The following is a 20,581-nucleotide window of genomic DNA, read 5'->3' on the forward strand; positions in this document are numbered from 1 at the left end:
AATATAACATTTAAAATGGTTATTTTATTTTTTTTTAACCTAGGAATTAGAGATTTTGATACATAAAGTTTAGGCAGAGACTTGAATTTTTTTATAACTTGTAAGCAATCAACTAAACTAGATAATCTAATTGTGCTAGGTTAATTTGAGTTTAAGATCTGTGCTCGTTGTAGTGTAAACAATATAAATGTTATGTCGTTATCTGAAATCAAACACACAATCTTGTGGCACTTAATACTTAAATCTTGCACGACTGACTGCTTGAATTATAGCAGAGACTGAAATAGTTATTTTATTGTGATATTTGTTACGTTAAGTACTTAAATTTTAATAGTTTAATTCATGAATTTAACGGTGATAAATTTAAAATAAAAAAAATAATATAACAAAGTTGGAAAAAAAAAGAATGAAGATATTAGAAGATGAGAAAATCACATATATATTATAAATAAATAGGATTAAAAATTGTGCTTGAGAAAATAAATAAATAAATAAATAAGTGAGGCATGAGAATTATAATTCCTTTTTAAAGATTCCGCAGCGAAATTGGCATTTGGAATTGGTCTGGGGCGGGTCAGTGTAAATCCCAGGCTCGCTATAAAACGGCGTGCGTTCGGGTTGCTACTACTAGTCGCGTACTTGCCTTGCAGGAGCAGGACTCTCAAGGGGGAGCAGGTTTTGGAATGCTTCTGCTCTGCTCTGCTGTATCCAATTCCTCTCTCTCATTTTCTTCCTCATCTTGTTAGTTGCTGTACCACAGCGACAATCTATCTTTTCACCTATTGAATTCAATAGGTGCGTGCAGGTTGATGTGTTCCTGTTGCCTATTTCTTTCTCAGTCGATTGATTGAATCGTGTTTTCAAGTGTCGGATTGTCTTCGCCGCTTCGAATAGCGGAGTCCGGTATCGCTATGGCGGCGGCGGCGGCTTCAGGTACTGCGCAGACGCAGTTCATCGTCGGCAATGGTCGGAATCCGAGTTTCTCCAATACGCCTCTCATTGAGAACTTGGAGCCTGATCAGATTGTTGTGCCTGATGTGAGTTTCCTTCTTTTCCCTTTTAAATGGCTTTACAATGGTAGACCTTATATTAGCAACGAGACTGGCGTTCTCTTTTCCTCCTATTTCGTTTGCTGGAATCTTTTGACCAAATTATAGGCTAGTCAAAAAAGGAATGGTGTTTTCTGGACTCTCTCTCTCTCTCTCTCTCTGTGCTTTTAAAAAGCACGGGCGGTAAGACTTAGAACTATTGCGGAAAGCACGGACTGTAAGATTTAGAACTCGTACGGCGAGCTGGAAGATTCAATTTACAGTAGTAATACGGAGCAGTAATGAATAACGCTTTTTTTTTTTTCCCAACTTGGAAAAATTTTGATCTGTAAATCGTTAAGACGAACCCGGAGGATCATCCTTGATTGTACGGGTATAAAACTGAATTTGGTGAAGCAGAATGAAAAACCTGTGTAAGAAGTTGGTTTCGGCACGTTGAATCTGGACATTTGACTTTTCTAATGCATTTATCTTGAACTAAATTTCTCTAGCTATGATAATTCTTTAAAGAGTTGTGGAATGATGATTGGATGAACTGAATATGTTCAACAGTTTCTCATATAATCTGAGCTTTAGAATGGACGGCATTCTTTTCTATAATCTGTTTGTGCACCACCTTCAGATCTTTTATCAACTATAAGGTTTGTTCAGTTGTAGAAAACAACCTCTGTGCTTTGATTTTTTTCCAGAGGATAGAAAATCATTTTCATTGAGCAAAAAAAGTGCTTATTCATCTGGAAAATAATCCTTTGTTTTTAGAATTTATTTTTCACAGAAAATGAAAAATGAAAACTCTATTTCCCATCAAATATACAGACTGTTACTTGAAATGTTTTTATTGTTTTCACAAACAAAAGTAGGTTTTCCTGTGTTTTCCACTTGGAAAACATGGGATTTGTATAGAAGGGAAAATTTTAGATGAAGATGAAAAGTAGAGATGGAAAGTCAAATAAAATATTCTGCAACTAAACAGGCTTTAAAATTTATTTCCCAATTTTTTAAATTTGTGTTGCTACAGTGTTCTTAAAGGCCCAAGGCGCACAAAGGAGCACAAGAGTGTTGAAGCCTCAGGTGCAAGGCGCAAGGTGAGGCGTGTGCCTGGTGGAACTTGGCGCATACTAACTAAAAAAAAGAAAAAGAAAAATATATGTCCTACTTGAAGAATAAGGTATAAAAATAACTCTTAATTCCTAATGATATATTCACAAGCATGTTATGAAGAAAATTAAAAAATTCAACATATACTAACTAAGAAAAATATTAAAACAAGTTACATACCTGTAAATTTCAGCAAAGAAAATCCTATCATATTTCAGTAACTGACATAAAAGCATCACAAAAGTTAAAAAAATCTATGAGAAAATTCTTTAAGTCAACTTAAATTAAATTTTAAACAATTTATAGGTCTTAAATCCTAATTAGGATTAATTAATTATGAAATTTAAATAATCTAAAAATCATCCTCATCATCAAGATCAAACATTTCTATATTTTCATCATTAGAAAAATCAGTCTTTTTGGTTTGAGAATCTCATTTGATTTATTGTTTGTTTAGTATTGGAATTATAATATGAAAACTAAATACCAATTCCAATTAGTATTTAGTTATAATTGAAATTGGAATCTAAAAAGTTTTCTTCTCTTATTGGGATTGGATTCTATTAAAAATTGTAGCAATAAATAAAATACCAATTCCAATAAGTAAATACTAATTCTAATTAGTATTTAGTTATAATTGGAATTGGAATTTGAAAAGTTTCATTTTTTATTAGGATTTCATTAAAAATTACAACAATAAACACTTAAAAAGTTAGAACAGTAAAAATATTTAAAAAAAAACAGCCAGGCACGCCTGAGGGCCTAGGCGCTCTCAGCTTGCCTGCGCTGGCCTGGGACCATTCCAGGCGCAACAGGTGTGCCTTGCGCCTAGGCGCGCCTTTAATAGCACTGGTTGACTATTGGAAAGCACCCTTAAGATGTTTTTTATTGTTTCTTTACAAAAAAGGGGGTAGTTTTTTCCTGTGTTTTCCATTTTAGAAACATGGGTTTTATGTGAAAGGGGAAAACTGAAAAACATTTTTTGTAACTGAACTGGCCATAATGGTTTCCAAACTAATTCCAATTCCATGGTTTGCAGCTTTAAGAAATAATGATTCCATCAATTTTTTATCTATCTGGGAATTTTATTGGCCCATAGCTTTTAAACTCGATGAATTTGAGTATTGTTATAGTTATTCTTGACAAAGGTTTTACATCTGGGTCTCCATGAATGACTGCCGCACATATAAGTTGGAGCTACTGTTATTTAATAGGTATGGCTTGATTGATGGCTTCCATTCTTTACATATGCAGAAGAAAGGCTGGAGAAACTTATTTGCGTACATGGGTCCTGGGTTCCTTGTTTCTATTGCCTATATAGATCCTGGAAACTGTAAGACAGTAAGAGTACTATTTTTTATTCTGTTTTGTAAATATATTTGCAGCTTAACTTTTAGACCCTAACATGATATGACTAACTACAGTTGAAACGGACTTGCAGTCAGGAGCACAGTACAAGTATGGGGTAAGTTTATTTTCTTGTCTGTGGTTTTAATTTAGATTTAGTAGAACTTGAATGTTTTAAACAGAATATGGTAAGGGTTGATATAGCAATGTGTTGAACATTTTGTAGGCGGTATGCGCTAGGCTGAACTCTGATTCAGGGCACCTTTGTTTGTATAGCAATAACTGTCCTTTCTTGAATTTTTTGGACAAATGTGTTGTCAGTCATCATGAAAATTCCATGTAAGATGGTTAACCTTGTTTTTAGGTAGGTGGTTGAGCATTGTAACACCCTAAATTTTTCTAGAAATTCTGAAGAATTAAATTAACTCCGATAAGATTAAAGGAGAAAGGGACAATAAACTGGTTAAGTGGAGAGTAGGTCCAGAAGATGGGCTAAAGAAATGAAGCTTCGGCCAAGAAGTGTGATTTTGCTGAGGCGGGTGTGCAGCCCAAGAAGGGGGCGCTCAACCAATTACCAAGTGGTCTGAGCTTCAAGCACGGTCTAGTGTCAAATGGGTCGGTTGAGTGCTTTCTTGGCATGGCGAAAAATAACAGAGGGAAGGGGAAAAAACAGACTAAAAAAGGTAAGGTTGCAGGTCCATGCCTCAAGGAAAAGACCAGCCGCACGAAATCTAGCAGGCTGCTTGAAATCTGATTGAGGAGACTGCCATGGAAAGCTACTGCCACCCTACACCTTAGAGGCGGGCAGGACAAAAGGAGAGGAGCAGGTGAACAGATGACTGCAGCAGGAATCTGCCACCCTATAGGGGAGCACTCCTAGCCATGCAGTGATGGAAGTTTTTCAGCTGACCTCTATAAAAAGAGAGGGAGAGCATTCTCTCTTTTTTAGCTTATGGGTAGTAGTGAGTGAGGAAGTGAGGAGAGTAAGGGAAGAGAGAGAAAAGGGTAGGAGAGAAAGGAGAATGGGGTGTGCATGCTCCCACTTTGGCTTCTGTTGAGCAAGAGAGCAAAAAGGAAGGAAGAAATAGAAAAGAGATGAAAGAAATAAAAGAGAAAGTGAAGGAGAGAAGGTGAGCAGGGAGGCGGAAGCAATAGAGGGGAGAGCTAGCCAGTGAGGTCAATTGGGAGCCAATTGAGGTGGGATGTCAGCTAGTAATGGGGAGACCATGGGAGCTAGCAAACCTCTCAAGAGACCTTCTTCGAAAGCTTATTCTAATGAGGTGAGGTTCATTGTTTGTTTTAAACTAGCATGTTGCATGATATACTACTATGTAACTGTTCATTGAGGCACCAATGCATGTTCTTTGAAACTTCTTGTTGCATTAAAGAAAATCGTTTTTTGTGCGTACTCATGAAACTATGGCCATAGGGTTTGATACAATGTGTTGAGCGCGATACATCTTTTACAATAGGGTGAGTGTCAAGCACCCTAGACCAATCTTGCAGGTTGGTCATTTGATAAAAGTTTAAACTGGGTTGCCATTCATTTGGTCACAAAACACAACAATAACAATAACATATCCAGCCTTTATCCCATTATGTGGGGTCGACTACATGAATTCTAGACTTCTGTATATTTCTGTTTTTTGTCATATTTTCATTTAGGCCCATACACTTCATATCAAACTTTAATATCTCTCCCAAAGTCTTATTGGGTCTGCCTCTACCTCTTTTTTTGACTAATTGTTCCATTTCATCAACTCTCCTCACAGGAGTGTTTCTTGGTCTTTTTCTCACATAACCAAACCATCTTAGTTTAGTCTCTCTTATCTTCTTTTCGATTGACACTACTCATACCTTATTACGAATAACCTCATTGCTAATTTTATCTTTTCTTATATGGCCGTATATCCATCTTAGCATCCTCATCTCCGCTACGCTCGTCTTTTGCTCATGCTGGTATTTGACTGCCCAATATTCCCAGCCATACAACAAAACTGGTTTTATAGTTGTCCTATAAAATTTTCCTTTCAGTTTTAATGGGATTTTACCATCACATAACACCCCCGATGCATTTCTCCATTTTAGCCAACCTGCCTTAATTCTATGCGTGACATCCTCGTGAATTTCTCCATCTTTTTGAATCACTGATCCCAAATATCGAAATGGTCTTTTTTTTGTATGATTTGGTCTTCTAATTTTATTATAACATCCTCTACTCTTGCATTCTTATTAAATTTACATTCCATATATTCTGTTTTCTTCCTACTTAATTTAAATCTCGTAGATTCTAAATTGTTTCTCCATTACTCAAGCTTAGTGTTCACTCCCTTTTTGTTTCATCCACAAACACTATGTCATTTGCAAATAGCATACACCATGGCACTTCTGTCTGAATGTGTTTAGTGAGTTCATTCATTTGGTCACAAAAGCATTAGGAAAAACTATGTTCATTGGGCTTGATATAATGTTTTCTAACCCTCACAATCCTTACTAAATGTTAATCACTTACCTGCACATTCAAATGTACTTGGGTGAAACTAGTAATGCTAAAGGGAAAGAGAAGATGGATGAATAGATGTTTGATTTCACTGCATTTTGTAAACATTTTGTAAATACAACATGAAAAGAGTAGGGAGGTATATTGTGGCTTATGTTCGTATCTTTTTTTTATTTTTTTTTTGGTATGCTGGCAATGTTGTAATGAAACATAGATGTTAGTTGATGTTTTGTTGAAATAGAGATGACATGTACTAAACTGGCATAAACAAGAAATTAAATTCCCAAGATAGAAAAGGGAGATAAGGAGTAACGGTCAGGAAGAAATTGCTTGACAGATGATTGAGCATGTTGCTTGGCTAACAGGTTGCTCAGCAAGTGGTTGAGCAACGAGCTATGACTTGGAAGAAAGAAAAAAAGAAGATTTCTGCAAGCAGCAAGCTTGTCCCACAAGAGATGAGGTATATATGAAGGTGTCCAACTGGCTTACTGAAGTATCATGCTTGACCAATTGAAGCTTTTAAGGTTGTGCATCAACATGCTGCTCCCAAATTGCAAAGGAGGCTAATGCCACATTTGTGGCAATGTGCAATCATTAGGACAACACTAAAATAAAGAAGGGCAAATTGCATTACAAAGAAAAAGCTTTAACTTTTACCTTTGTTTCAATTTTAGACTATACTTCTAATTTTTTCAATAGTAGTACCTAGCTTTATTTTGTTTTAATTTTGGACCGTTGTTACTATTCCATTAGTTAAAACTGTTGAATAACATGGTCTACTGAAGTAGTTGACGTGGTTGCCACGTCAACCCACAAAAAATAGATTTGAATGTATACGTAAGCACTTAGTTAAATAGATAATTTTATTTAAAATTAATAAAAAACTTGTAGAGACTGGCTAGGGTGACAGGCTGCCACCAACAACACCACCCTTATTGGCAATGGGGGTTGAAATAACCATTAATGGTGGTTAGGAGAGAGAGAAAGAGAGGCAGGCATGGTGGTTGCAATAGCGATGATGATTTCTGGTGGCGTTGGAGGTGACAAGTGGCAATTGTGGAGGTTGAGGCAGTTGTTGACATAGAGGAAATGGGGGAGAAGGGTGAGAGATTAGAGGGAAAGGAAGATAGTGTTGGCGAGGCATGGTGGTGCCGTGTTGGAGGCAACAAAAACTCAGAAAGAGAGAGGGACAGAGAGATGAAGGAACATAGAGGGAAAGGACCCCCCCCTTCATTGGCAACAAATTTAGAGGTTATTGAAGAAATCAATGGAGTTTCCTTAATGGAGGAAACCAAACACAATCAAACCAATCGCGCTCTACTAGGCCCCAAATATTCTCGTTCATCCAAAACCAATTCAACCTCTCCTTGTCTAAAGAAGCCATTGGAATCACCAACCAAGTACATGGAAGATGTAGAGGACCAGAGGTTGAAGGTAGTGGGAACTGATGAAGAATTGGAGGTTTAAGATGATCGAGCCAATGGAGAGCGACTTTGAATGAAGGGAGGGATGGGGGTAGTTGAGATGACAAAAAAGGCGGATGAAGACAATCCCCAACAATGGGGCTTATGTTGTTGGTGGTAGCCTACCATTGTGGTTGGTCATCTTCAATCTTTTATTAATTTTAAATAAAATATATATTTAATTGAGTTCATATATATATAGACACAAATATATTTTTTTTAGGCTGACGTGGCTACTGAAGTGGTAGCCATGTCGGCTACCTTGGTGGTAGGCCACATCAACATTTAATGGCCTCAATGATGGTCTAAGATTGAAATAGAATTAAAGTTAGGTACTACTATTACAAAAATAAAAGTAGTACAAAATTGAAACAAAGGTAAAGTTGGGGTTTTCTTCATGCAATTAGCCTAATAAAGAATAAGAGGAAAACATTTAGGGTAGATTGCAGAGACTGCCCATGTGGTTTGACTCATTTGCGTGGCAACCCCTTATAATTTAAAATTGACCTTAGAAGCCCTTGTCTTTTCAGTTCTTTGAATTGCACTCCTCATCTGTCAATTTTAAGAGTTTATGTTGTCTATTTTGAGTCAATACGACATAGTTTTGTGTTGAATAACCTTAATTAAATTAAATTTAACAAAAACTAAAAAAAAAAAAAAAAAAAAATGCTAGCTTGGAACCCATTGCCGGAAATGATGGATTCATTGCTAGAAACAATGGTATTGCTGGCTAAAACTCATTATTTTCTGCTATGAGTTTCCAAGATGACCAAAATAGGAAACGATGGGTTTCAAATTTGAAACCTAGAGAGCAAGAGAAGAGAATGTCAGATCCCCGACCTGACAAGGGAAGATTGAATGAGAGAATTGGGAATTTAGGGGGTAAGAATTGAGAGAAGGGAGAGAAAGAGAGAGATGAGAATTGAGAGGGAAAAGGAATTGAGGAGGAAACTGATTTTCTTACTTCATTCATCTTTTGGGTTTAGGCGTGGATCAATGTTATTTATACTGATCTTTAGCCTAATTTGGGCGCCAAAACATTTATCCCACTCGCTCACTTGGCCTTACAACTTACCATAGGACATGTTGGAACATTCCTCCAACTATGCCAAAAATGGTTATTTTACAAGGCCTACCTGCCTCCTACATCAAGGCTTAATAGCTTGCTAACGTGATAATCCCCTCCTCTTAAAGCATTTCTTGTCCTCAAAAAATGTGTAGCAAGCTGGCTGTGTTGGGAAATTGTTGGAGAAGATTTGGAGAATACTCTCATATCTTTGGTGAGAGGAACCCCATGCCTATGAATCACCCTTTTGTCTAGGATAGCTGTAGGTATTGCTTCTTTCGTTTCTTCTCCCACTATAGGCAGAAGCGTAGGGGTGGATCTCTGTGCTCCAATGGCTTTCTCGAGGAGAGAAACATGGAAAACATGATGGATTTGTGATCCTTCTAGTAGTTGCAACTTGTAGGCCACTATCCCAATCTTCTCTGGTATAGTAAACGACCCATAGTACTTAGGGCTTAGCTTGGAGATGGGTTAGTGGGTCAGGGCTTTGAGATGCTGTTGGCTAAGCTTCAAATAAACATCCTCTCCAACTAAGAAATCCCTTTCACTCCTTTTCGTGTCAGCCAATTGCTTCATCCTATTTTATGCTTTAGCCAATTCTACCTTAACTAGGCGTATAGTGTCTTGTCTTTGCTGCAAGTACGTCCCAATTGTAGCCACTATAGTCTGTCCCCCAATAGCCGGTAGTAACCTTGGCTTATAGTCATAGAGAGCTTCAAATAGGGTCATTTTGATCGAGTTGTGGAAGCTCGAGTTATACCATCATTGAGCTACTGCCAACCATTTATGCCACCCCCTTGGCTACAAAAAAACTGAAGCACCTCAAGTAAGATTCCAAACATTGGTTTACCAGTTCTGTTTGACCATCCGTTTCAGGGTGGTATGCCATAGACATAAGCAGCTTAGTGCCTAATGATCTCATAAGTTCTTTCCAAAATAGGCTGGTAAATACCTTATCCCTGTCTGAGACTATAGACTGAGGGATTCCATGCATCTTCACCACATTATCCACGAATGTTCTAGCCACTTCTTGTGCTGTGAATGGGTGGGATAGGCCAATGAAATGACTGAACTTAGAAAATTGGTCCACCACTACCATGATGCAATCCTTTCCCTTTGACTTTGGGAGCCCCTCTATAAAATCCATTGTCACATTGGTCCATGCTTGATCTGGAATGGCTAAGGGTTGTAGTAGACCCGAATGAGCCACTGTTTCATGTTTGCACTGTTTATATACATCACACTTTAATACATAATCTCATACCTATTTCTTTAACTGAGGCCAAAAGAATAGTTGTTTTACCTTATGATAGGTATTTTGTATGTCCGAATGACCACCACTAGGGGACTCATGTAGTGCTTCTTGTATTTTGCCCTTCAACTCCTCACAATCTTCTATCACCAGCTTGCCTTTGTATCGTATTACTCCATTGTTAAATGAATAATCCTTTCGGCTATTTGCACTTATGCTTAGTTGCTCCAATAACCCTTTGGTCCACTCACATTTTAGATAACTGTTTGTAACCTCTTGGAGCCAATCTGGCACCACTGCTAAAATGGCTGCAGTCATTCCTTCTTCTTGGCAGCGAGACAAAGCGTTTGCTGCTACATTTTCCTTCCCCTTCCTGAAATGTATCACATAATCCAACCCCGTAAGTTTAGTCATACCCTTCTTCTACAATTGGGTATGCAGCCTTTGCTGCAACAAAAACTTTAAACTTTCATGATCTGTCTTAATGACAAATCTTTCTCCCTCTAAGTAGTGTCACCACTTCTCCATTGCCATTAGGACTGCCATCAATTTTTTCTCATAGATGCTGAGTCCTTGGTGTTTGGGGGTTAAGGCTTGACTAAGAAAGGCTAGGGGCCTACCATCCTGTGAAAGGACTGCCCTTATTCCATAGTTGCTGGGTCTCCAACGTGAATGGCTTGCTAAAATTAGGCAAGCCTAGCACGGATACTTTACTTAGTGTCTTCTTCAATTGTTCAAAAGCCTTCTCAGCCTTAGGGTTCCATTTAAAGCCATCTTCCTTCAGTAACTCAGTCAATGGCTTAGATCAAGTAGGGGGTCAATTCATGTACCTGCCAAGTGGCTGTAGATGACTGACACCCCTGCTTAGAGCCTCATCCCTCCCTTGTCTCCAGCTGCTCGATGGCTTCAATTGAAAATAATTGTGCCACTTGAGATACCTTCTTTCTCAATGGCTGTTGCGGCTTCTTTCCCTTGATCAGTTTACACGATCCCACCTCCATGTTTCCCTGCTACACCACTCTTCTCCATCCTTCTCTAGGGTCACCTCCATTTTATTGAAATCAAAGCTGATTGGACTCACTCCCCTCATCCAATCAACCCCAAGTACAATATGACATCCCCCTCAACTTAAGTAATCTCAAATCAGCTTCGTAATCCTCTCCTTACATTTCCTAGCAAAATCCCAAGCATGTGGATTTGCTGATTACCTTGTTCCCATTCGCTACTGTGATCGACAAGGGCTGAGTGCTAGCTAACTAGCACTTCATCTTCTTGGTTGTCCTTTCATTAATAAAACTGTGGGTATTCTCATTGTCTATCAAGACCATAAGAGTGTTGTCCTACACTTTTTCCTCCACCTTAATAATCTTGCTGCTAGCCATTCCCTCGATTGCGTGCAAGGAAATAGCTCCATTGCCCTTTTCTTCCACACCCTCAATCACAACCAAATCTTCCTCTTCCAAAAAGAGCAACTGTTTCTTGCACTGATGCCTTGGGGAATATTTGTCCTTATCCCTCTGTTGTAGATTCAGGTTAGGAGGCATCGTTGTCAAATATCTCATCCCTATTCCTCCCCTAAAAGTATCCTTACTTTGCATTCGCCCTCCAGATAGCACTCCCAGATTGACCCCTTTGTGTTTCTTCATCAAGGCCTCCACAGTTAACTTCTGTAAAGAGGCTCCCTCAGCTGCTTCTTGTACATTATGTGGTTTCAACAACTTAACCGCAGATCTTATCTCATCATTCAATCCTCCCATGCTAGATATAAAATATTCTTAGGTCATATGGGGGTTCTTACTCAACATGAGGGACTTCAACTCCTTGAACCTTAGCTGATACTCTTGCATAGTACCATCTTGCTTTAGCCTATTAAATTCTTCCACAATGTCCATCATCCCCCGTTCACCAAACCTTCCACACAATCCCTTGGTAAAATTATCCCAAGTGTATGTCTCCCCTATCTTAGACCATCCCTAAAACCACACATCCCCCACATCATTGAGGTAAGCGGATGCCAGGGTCACCTTCTACTAATATGGGATTTGGTGGATGCTAAACAGCTTCTCACATCTCCGTATCCACTAACTAGGCTTTTGTCCCTCAAACACTGATAATTCCAATTTTGGAACTGGAAAACCAGCTTGGTGCGGAAGAATTTGAATCTCCCGCCTCCTATCCATCATATTTCCTCTTACAATTGTTGGATCTCCCTCCAATTTTGATGATCCAACAGTACGGTTGTTTCCAGTTCCTGGTGGAATCGGTTCCATCCTATCTCTAGGGGAAAAATCAGGAGAGATTTTTACTTGATTTTGGCTAGAGAACACGAGCATGAACTGCTGCAATTGATCGTGCAACAAATTTCCTTGCTCTTGCATCTCTTCCCTGATCTGCTCACGCATGTTTGTGCGCAAATTTGCGTGCAAACCTTTCTGTTATTGTTTCCAATTTCTGATCTACCGCTAATTCCAGCCTTCCTTCTACCAAGTCCACTCGGCTCTGCGTTTCCATATATTTCATCTGGGTGTCGTCGGCCATGTCTAATCGCCCTTCAAAGTTCCGTTGGCCAAGACTTTGCTCCGATACCAATTGGTCAGATCCCCGATCTGATAAGGGAATTTCTCAATTGCTGAGAAATTGATTGAATGAGAGAATTGGGAATTTAGGGGGGAAGAATTGAGAGAAGGGAGAGAGAGAGAGAGATGAGATGAGAATTGAGAGGGAAAGATAATTGAGGAGGAAACTGATTTCCTTACTTCATTCATCATGTGGGTTTAGGTGTGAATCAGTGTTATTTATATTGATCTTCAGCCTAATTTGGGTGCCAAAAACAGTTATCCCAGTTGCCCACTTGGCCTTACAACTTGCCATAGGACATGCTGGAACATTCCTCCAGCTATGCCAAAAACGGTTGCTATTTTACAAGGCCTACCCACCTCCTACATCAAGGCTTAATAGCCTACTAACGTGACAGTGAAGAAGAAGAAGAAGAAGAAGAACTTGTTCCATCGAAAATTCACCAAATTTGTTGCTGCTTCTTCTTCTTCTTGAAATTTGTCACAATGATGGGTTCGATTTGCAAAGAATTGAACCCCATCGAGGCCAAATCGAGCCCTTTCTCACAATCATCATCATTGTCATCATCATCTTCTTCTTCTCATTATGTTTCTTTGAATGTATCGCTTCCGGCCAAAACCTATCAGAGCTGAATGCAATTGTTAGCTTGGTGATGGGTTTCTAGGCTGACATTGCTTTTTTTTTTTTTTTTTAGTTTTTGTTCTTTTTTTAGTTAAATTAGTATAATATAATTTAATTAAGATTATTCGATTCAAAACCACGTTGGATCAACTTAGAATAGATGGCATCAACTCTTAAAATTGATGGAGGGGGTGTACTTGCAAAGAAAGCACATGGTCTTCCACAACCAATTTTAAAGTACATGGGTGTTCAAACCGTAGAGGATGTCTAATGCAATTTACCCAAATATATATATGTATATATAGATGTATATAATAAATATTAATTATAATGTAGAATGGAAATTAAAGGCATTACTAAGGACAAATTTCAGGCACATCGAAATGGATTTACATTATAACTTAAAATCCAATTTGATCATAATGCTTTCATAAATTAAATGGTTATTAGCCTTAACTAAAAATGAAATCAAGGATGTTGCCAACTAGAGTGTATTGAAGCCTTGAAGGATGAGCTTGACCCATGATGGAGGTTTGAGGGTTAACTAACTTCTAGTAAGGTAAGCGGGAAAAATTATTTTGGTTTTTTTTATAAATTAAATTATTTTTATTATTGAAAAAGAAATAAAAAATAAAATTTCTCTATTTTTGACAATGAATGACATCCAAAAGATAGCGGGGCGTTACAAGCATTTTGATAAGTTGCTTTATGGACATTTGTTCTCATCACTGTGATTGCAATGATTTTCTTTGTGAAGTTGGAGTCAAACATATCACTATATTTAATCTTCCATTTATGTGAGGCATAGAGTCAAGAATTGTGTTATCATACTATTCTTCAACACTGTCACTCTGATAACCAGATCTGTGTATTTTTGTTTCTTGAGTTAATACTATTCTTGCTCATGGGCATCTCTGCTTTTCAGTTGCTTTGGATTATACTAGTTGCTTCATGTGCTGCTCTTATCATTCAATCTCTCGCAGCAAACTTGGGAGTTGTCACTGGTATATGATTTCTTCATAATGATCAGCTATCTATCTACACCCCACCTAGTTGTTTCCAAAGTGTTATTGCAGATGAGCTTATATCCTCATTATACATGTTTTATTTTGTAGGGAAGCACTTAGCAGAACATTGTAGGGCAGAGTATCCAAGGGTGCCAAACTTCATCTTATGGATTCTTGCTGAAATTGCCATTGTTGCATGTGACATTCCTGAAGGTATGGCTCCTCTTTGTATAATTGGAATGCAAGAAAGTCTGTGTCATTACTCATTTTTGCTATTGTTAGGTAGCTTTGATACTTGATAGGGATAATCAAACACAAAAATTAATTTTGTAATACCCACAGAAGATCAAATTCAAAGATATGCAAATTTTACATGGTTCAACAATCTGTTTACATTTATGGGCAAAGAAGTAAAAATTCACTATGTGAATAATGACTTACAAAAAAAGATAAACTATCACTCTTAACCCTAAACCCTCAAAACCAATCTCACAATATCAATTATGTGATGGAACACAACCATGTCAATTATCTTCATTCATTGCCATCACATGAAACTTTCTCATATAAAAATCGTGTTGAAACTTTATTTCATCACTCTCTCACTAGACGGTTGTATAAGGGCAGGCATCCGGCATAATTTTGCCACATTGTTCTTTTGCATGGATTTGTATTGTCAATGTGACTTTTAGAAGTCAATTAACATTATGAATGTTGTGCCACCAATCCTAACTTGGTTTGGATAAGGTAAAGGTGCAATTGATGACGATGATTAAATAATTTTGTTAAACAAAAAAAAGCCCTCTTCTCCCGAGCATTTCCAAGCTTCTAGTGGGGTAAATGCGAAAGTAAGAAATAAGATTTTATTTCTAAATTGAATTGAGTTGAGCAGAATAAAATAGTGCTATTATCTTCCTTTTATGGTAGGGGAAAGAGAAATGGGATTAGCTTAGATTAACTGTTAGAATTGGAGTATGCAAATCACACAGAGGAATCAAGAGAAAGAACACATAAAATTTAATATGGTCCAATTGCAACAAATCTACATCCATGACTCCAAAATTGGGATAATATCCAGTCAATCAATCAATAATGTGTCTTTTGAACAGACAAAACGGTAAGCCTTGCAATCCAATCAACTCAAAATAAATCTCTCACTAACTTCCAAATAACTTTGGCTATTGAATTATGGCATACTTGAATACATACCGAATGGACCTATTTATAGGCAACTACCTGTCTGGAATCAGGTTTCCTGTCACCATCCCTATGCTTATCCAACGTGGTTAGATTTTATCCTCATCTAATTTTGAATTCGAGAAGTTCTCCGACATTATTCCACATTGATACCATACAAGAAAAGAGCACAAGGGATGGAGAGTGGATGCGCAAAAATATACATTGTGGATTCCAAAGCGTACAATTATGTTGAGGAACATTATAGCATTATTTTATTCAGCTTAATTCAATTCAATATAAGAGCACAACCAAATATATAGACCTCTAAAGATTGAGATAAAGATTATCCTTTGTTTTTAAATTATCACCGATCTCTATAACAACTTAAACCTACTTTAAACCTATCTTTTATTTAATTTAAATTCTAATATTACATAAATATATGTATCTTGGTTTCTGATATATCTAAATTCTAATTAGTGCTCTTGTTGTGTCCAGTGATCGGAACGGCTTTTGCTTTAAACATGCTTTTCAAATTGCCAGTGTGGTGTGGTGTCCTCCTGACAGGGCTCAGTACACTGATTCTACTAGCACTACAGCAATATGGGGTATTTAAACAAGTCTTGACTTCATGGTTCATTCATATGAGAGGAAGCACAGTTGAAATGAATTCTTAAATGCATATTTATGATAAAGGCAATCTGAACATTTTTTGTCTTATTCAGTGGATATGCTCAATAATTGCTGACTTTGTGCAGGTGAGGAAACTTGAGTTCTTCATTGCGTTTCTAGTATTTACAATTGCTGCTTGCTTCTTTGTGGAACTTGGTTATGCGAAGCCTAATGCTTCTGAAGTGTTGAATGGACTTTTTGTTCCCCAACTGAAGGGAAATGGTGCAACTGGTCTGGCAATTTCCCTCCTTGGTGCTATGGTTATGCCGTAAGTTTCTTATGTTTCCCTAATAATAATGGTTATTTGGTGGTAAAATTTCTTGTTTGCTTAGTTGTCTTGCATTTGATGCAGGCACAATCTCTTCCTCCATTCAGCTTTGGTCCTCTCAAGGAAAATACCACGATCTGTTAATGGCATCAAAGTAATATCTTGTAGTCCAATGGACTACTACATTTGACTCATTTTTCAAACGTGTTGGTGGTTGTCTTGAGAAGTTGCATTTAGATTTACCTTGTGGTAACTAAAATTTGATTTTGTTGTTGAACAACCTACATGAAAGCCAACTATGGACTAATTGTTAACACCCTTTTTACTCCGAACTAGCTAAATTGCTAATGAGTTTGAGATTTTGAGTTTTCTTTTGTCATGACCCTAGGGTTTCAGCAGAGAATTAGGGCCAATTCCAGGAAGAATTAAGGCAGAATTTGAGAAGGAGAGGGGAAACAGAAAGAGGCAGAAGAACAGGGAGATCGAGAGAGAATAGAGGGAGAATTAGAAGGGGGAAAGATAGGAAGAGAATATGAGGGAGAGACAGGTCCGAGAGGGAGAGAGAGAGTTTGGGAGAGAGGAGAATAGATGTTTCAATTGATATTTTCTGGATAGTCCCCACTACAACAGCCTAGTAGCTTTATACAGCTACTACAACAGCTTAACAGAAAATACAAGATAACTACCCTAACAACTTAGCAGAATCAGCTACTCCCCTTGAGGGATAATTTTCCATACTCCACTCTACCGTAAGCTCTTATACATCCTAGGGTCCTGACATCTTTTTCTTTATTTTATGTTTTTATTCAACCAGAAATATGTGTGAATATACTAGCTGGTGTATCTTTCTCTTTAGGTATTTTGGTTTTTTTTTTTGTGTATGGAGGGGAGGGAGGGATGGGCATTATTTGTCATTTGTCCTTGCTAATTGTTTGTGGAGGCACCATGTTTATCCATCGTCAACTCAATGGCCAGAAGGCCCATGTGTAATGAGCTAGTGATTAGGTTATGTTATTCACGCAGTTATTGAACTTAAAGTTGTGTACTGAAGAGTGAAGGATGTTTCCTTGAAACTATTTCCATCACAACCTGACAACCCATGCCTCCCCCTAACCGAAACCCTAGAAAGGGCAAAAAGAAAGGAGTTGCCTTTTCTCCTGTTTTTTTCTTTGATCAGCCTTTGCTTGTAGTGGCACTTTTATCTTCTGAAAATATTGTAGGTCTTACTTGCTGAGTCCAATATAGAGTGGGTTTTTAGTCAGTTCATGAAATATTCTGTGTTCTTATTCATTCACTAGTATCTCTTGAAAATTTTCATATGAAAATGGTGTTGGAACTTTCATCATTCCCTCTCAAGAATGTTGTGTCACGAAGAGCATCTAATGTAAAATTTTGCCAAACTATTCTTTTGCACGGATTTGTATTATCAGAATATGACTTGTTGAAGTCAATTGATATTATGAATGCCATGTTAGTGACCAAAACATGGATAAGGTGAAGTTAATGATGATTCATTTATTTAATTACTTCTTGAAGTCTAATAATTTTGTTGAATGATTTGCTTTATTTTATTTTTTATGCTAATGGCATTTAGAATGATTTGAGATTAAGACTTGTGATTGCTGCTGCTGTTGTTGAATGTTAGGCATGAATCCATTGACAACTAAATGTTAGTTCCCCTTGCTTACAGGACGCTTGCAGGTTTTATATGATAGAGAGTGGCTTTGCCCTAATGATAGCTTTTCTCATTAACATATCAGTAATCTCAGTTACTGGAGCTGTTTGCAATTCCTCAAATTTGAACCTGGATGATCAAAAGAACTGCCAGAACTTGGACTTAAACAAAGCCTCCTTCTTACTTAAGGTTCCATACCTTACATCCCACAACATCTAGTGACAGTTTAATGTTCATTTTAGTGCCTTCGGTTATTTTCTGGTAAACAAATAAGATTTAAAATCAAAATATATGGTCTAATATTGCATTTCTTTAACATCTTACTGTAGTCCTGATAGTCATGATAATAATTTATTGTTTACTATTCACAGAATGTTTTAGGCAGTTGGAGTTCAAAGTTTTTTGCAATTGCTTTGCTAGCATCAGGTCAGAGTTCTACAATAACTGGGACATATGCTGGACAATATGTCATGCAGGTATTTGCTATAATTAGATATTTGTTATGGTTATTATTGTCTTAGGACAAATCACTTTCAACTTATATTGTGCATATTTATGCCACATGTGACTCATCATGCAATTAACATAAGAATCTTGCTAGCAGATCTTTTAGATACTGATCTAATTATGTCCTTAAGAAGGTTGAAGAATGTGAGATAATAAGAGATGTAAGAAAATGTTTCCATGGCTCATTGAACTAGTGGTCAGTAATTTATAAACCATATCCAAGGTTGGTCACAGGGACTTGTTCAGTTAATTCATTAAGGAACTTACATTTTCTATTAAATTGTCTTAAAAATCATACCTGATTTTCCTTTAGTTCTTGACATTGAACTAAGGGAAAAATTAGAAGTCATGCAAAGGTTGGATAATTTTGGAAGTCAAACAATCAAAAGCAACTTGATGTTCCCTATAATTTTCTTAAATGATTGGAACATCAACTTGACATAGACTTGGGATAAAGTTCCTCCTTTGTGACTTCAGGTCACAGGATTGAGTTATGGAGAGATCGTCTTTTTATAACAAGGGTAAAGTTGTGTATAAAGAAGACCCTTTCTCAACCCTTTCAAAGTGAGAAACCTTGTACACTTAGGGTGGGTGGGTGTGTCTGTGTGTGTGTGTTTTTGTTTGTTTTGTTGGAATATCAATCCATTATTGTGATGTTACAGCAGTTCTGCATCTGGTTCACTCGCCAACTTTGTTGGTTGTTTACTTCTTTTCTCAGGGCTTCCTAGATTTACGGTTGAAGCCATGGATTCGTAACTTCTTGACACGATGCTTGGCCATAATTCCTAGTCTAATCGTTGCAATCATTGGTGGTTCTGCAGGAGCTGGAAAATTAATCATTATTGCGTCGGTAATATTTCTCTAGTTCAATTCAACCTTGATATTAAAAGATAAAGTAGTCTACCTAAACTTTATGTCTTTGTGGGCAAACAAGCATTTTCATGCTACCATTTTTCACTTTTTTTTCATTTTTGATAAAGATCTGGGAACTTTGTTAAAGAGCAAATTCTAATTTGATGCCTGGCTTCACAAGTGAGCTGGTGCTATCTAACAAACAATAATATCTTGCCAGCAATTTTAGTTATTAAAACAGACTTAACCTTGCATTTTTTTTTTTTTCCATTTTTGGCAGATGATTTTATCATTTGAACTGCCTTTTGCTCTTATTCCACTTCTCAAGTTCACAAGCAGCAAGACCAAGATGGGGGCTTATGCCAACTCCACTCTGGTAATCTTCATCTGAAATAACAAAACTGTTCTTATTTTCATAAATATGACGAAGCATTTATATTATTGGCTGGTAAGCTTTGCATGATCATTAATGAGTATAGTAAGCCAACCAAAGATAAAATGTGCTAGACGTGAGATTTCGGATATTATCTCTTATCAGCTAGAGCCCGTAAACCAATAGCTTGGAGAAGCTTGCATCTCTGCATAATTTTGCATGTGTTAAGCGGTTTCAGCCCAATCCTTTTATATCTTTGTGCAGATTACTGCAACTACTTGGGTCATTGGATCACTCATTATGGGCGTAAATATATACTATCTGGCAACCAGCTTCATCAAATTACTTCTTCGTAGTCATTTAGAAGTTGTTGGCACTGTGTTGTGTGGAATTCTGGGATTTTCAGGGATGTTGATTTATCTGGCTGCAATAGCATACTTGGTCCTAAGACAAAACAAGGAGGCTACTCACCTTCTGTCACTGACAGAACCCGGGAATTTGCGAATGGCAAATGAGTTAGGTGATGAATCAGTATATAGTCTACCCAGAGAGGACATAGTAGGCATGCAATTGCCCCAGAGGAGGGGTGCAGTAGATGTTCTCTAATTGGTAAGCAAGGAACACTAGGAAGGTAAAAAATAACCCCCTTACTGTAAGGTAAAAAATAACCCCCTTACTGTATATGTTTTCCATTGCCCAGTATGCAAGGTACATTAGAGGGCTATGATGATCTAAACCTTTCAGCTTTGTTTCTGAAAAAGACAATGGAAATGGTAATAATTAGATAATTTGAACCATTACCCAATTGCTGGAGATCTTCCCTCCCTATTGTCCTGCTTTCACTTAAAGTATCTTAAAAAGAAGGCATCTCCAAATGTGCCAGGCTCCCTGCCCTGTAAGAATCAGGGGAAGTGATCTTTGTATGCAACCTTTTTCTTCTTTTGCAAAGAGATTGTTTCATCAGTTTGAACCATTACCCAATTGCTGGGTTTGTATTGTTTTCTCAAATGTTTAATTCGTTGAGGGAATAGAGCTAAACTGAACGAGGGAAATCGTTCAGGATTTAGTTTAATGA

General features: G+C 37.4%; 1 protein-coding gene across 5 annotated transcripts; it reads left to right on the plus strand.

The window, feature by feature from the left end:
• Nucleotides 1-578: 578 nt before the first annotated feature.
• On the plus strand, nucleotides 579-20,311 carry LOC127796004 (metal transporter Nramp6-like). 5 transcript variants are annotated; one of them, XM_052328021.1, is made up of 14 exons: nucleotides 579-675; nucleotides 806-1,037; nucleotides 3,402-3,480; nucleotides 3,572-3,612; nucleotides 13,899-13,977; nucleotides 14,089-14,193; nucleotides 15,658-15,767; nucleotides 15,918-16,099; nucleotides 16,184-16,253; nucleotides 17,790-17,963; nucleotides 18,146-18,250; nucleotides 19,000-19,131; nucleotides 19,414-19,509; nucleotides 19,771-20,311. In XM_052328021.1, the coding sequence occupies exons 2-14, from the start codon at nucleotides 912-914 to the stop codon at nucleotides 20,110-20,112; spliced, it is 1,641 nt and encodes a 546-aa protein (XP_052183981.1). In that variant the 5' UTR covers nucleotides 579-675; nucleotides 806-911; the 3' UTR covers nucleotides 20,113-20,311. The 5 variants fall into 5 exon arrangements, with proteins under 5 accessions (XP_052183981.1, XP_052183983.1, XP_052183980.1 ...); XM_052328023.1 differs by having other exon boundaries at nucleotides 580-675; nucleotides 796-1,037; XM_052328020.1 differs by having other exon boundaries at nucleotides 585-704.
• Nucleotides 20,312-20,581: the final 270 nt, after the last annotated feature.

This window comes from Diospyros lotus, chromosome 2, assembly GCF_014633365.1.
Source record: "Diospyros lotus cultivar Yz01 chromosome 2, ASM1463336v1, whole genome shotgun sequence".
In the NCBI taxonomy this organism is placed as follows: Eukaryota; Viridiplantae; Streptophyta; class Magnoliopsida; order Ericales; family Ebenaceae; genus Diospyros; species Diospyros lotus.

Bases quoted from the DNA above. Each gene is read 5' to 3' on its own strand.
- LOC127796004 (XM_052328021.1), top strand. From the start codon at position 912: ATGGCGGCGGCGGCGGCTTCAGGTACTGCGCAGACGCAGTTCATCGTC. The intron at 14,194-15,657 runs GTATGGCTCCTC...TGTTGTGTCCAG, and splicing joins TGCATGTGACATTCCTGAAG to TGATCGGAACGGCTTTTGCT. The intron at 18,251-18,999 runs GTATTTGCTATA...TTCTTTTCTCAG, and splicing joins CTGGACAATATGTCATGCAG to GGCTTCCTAGATTTACGGTT.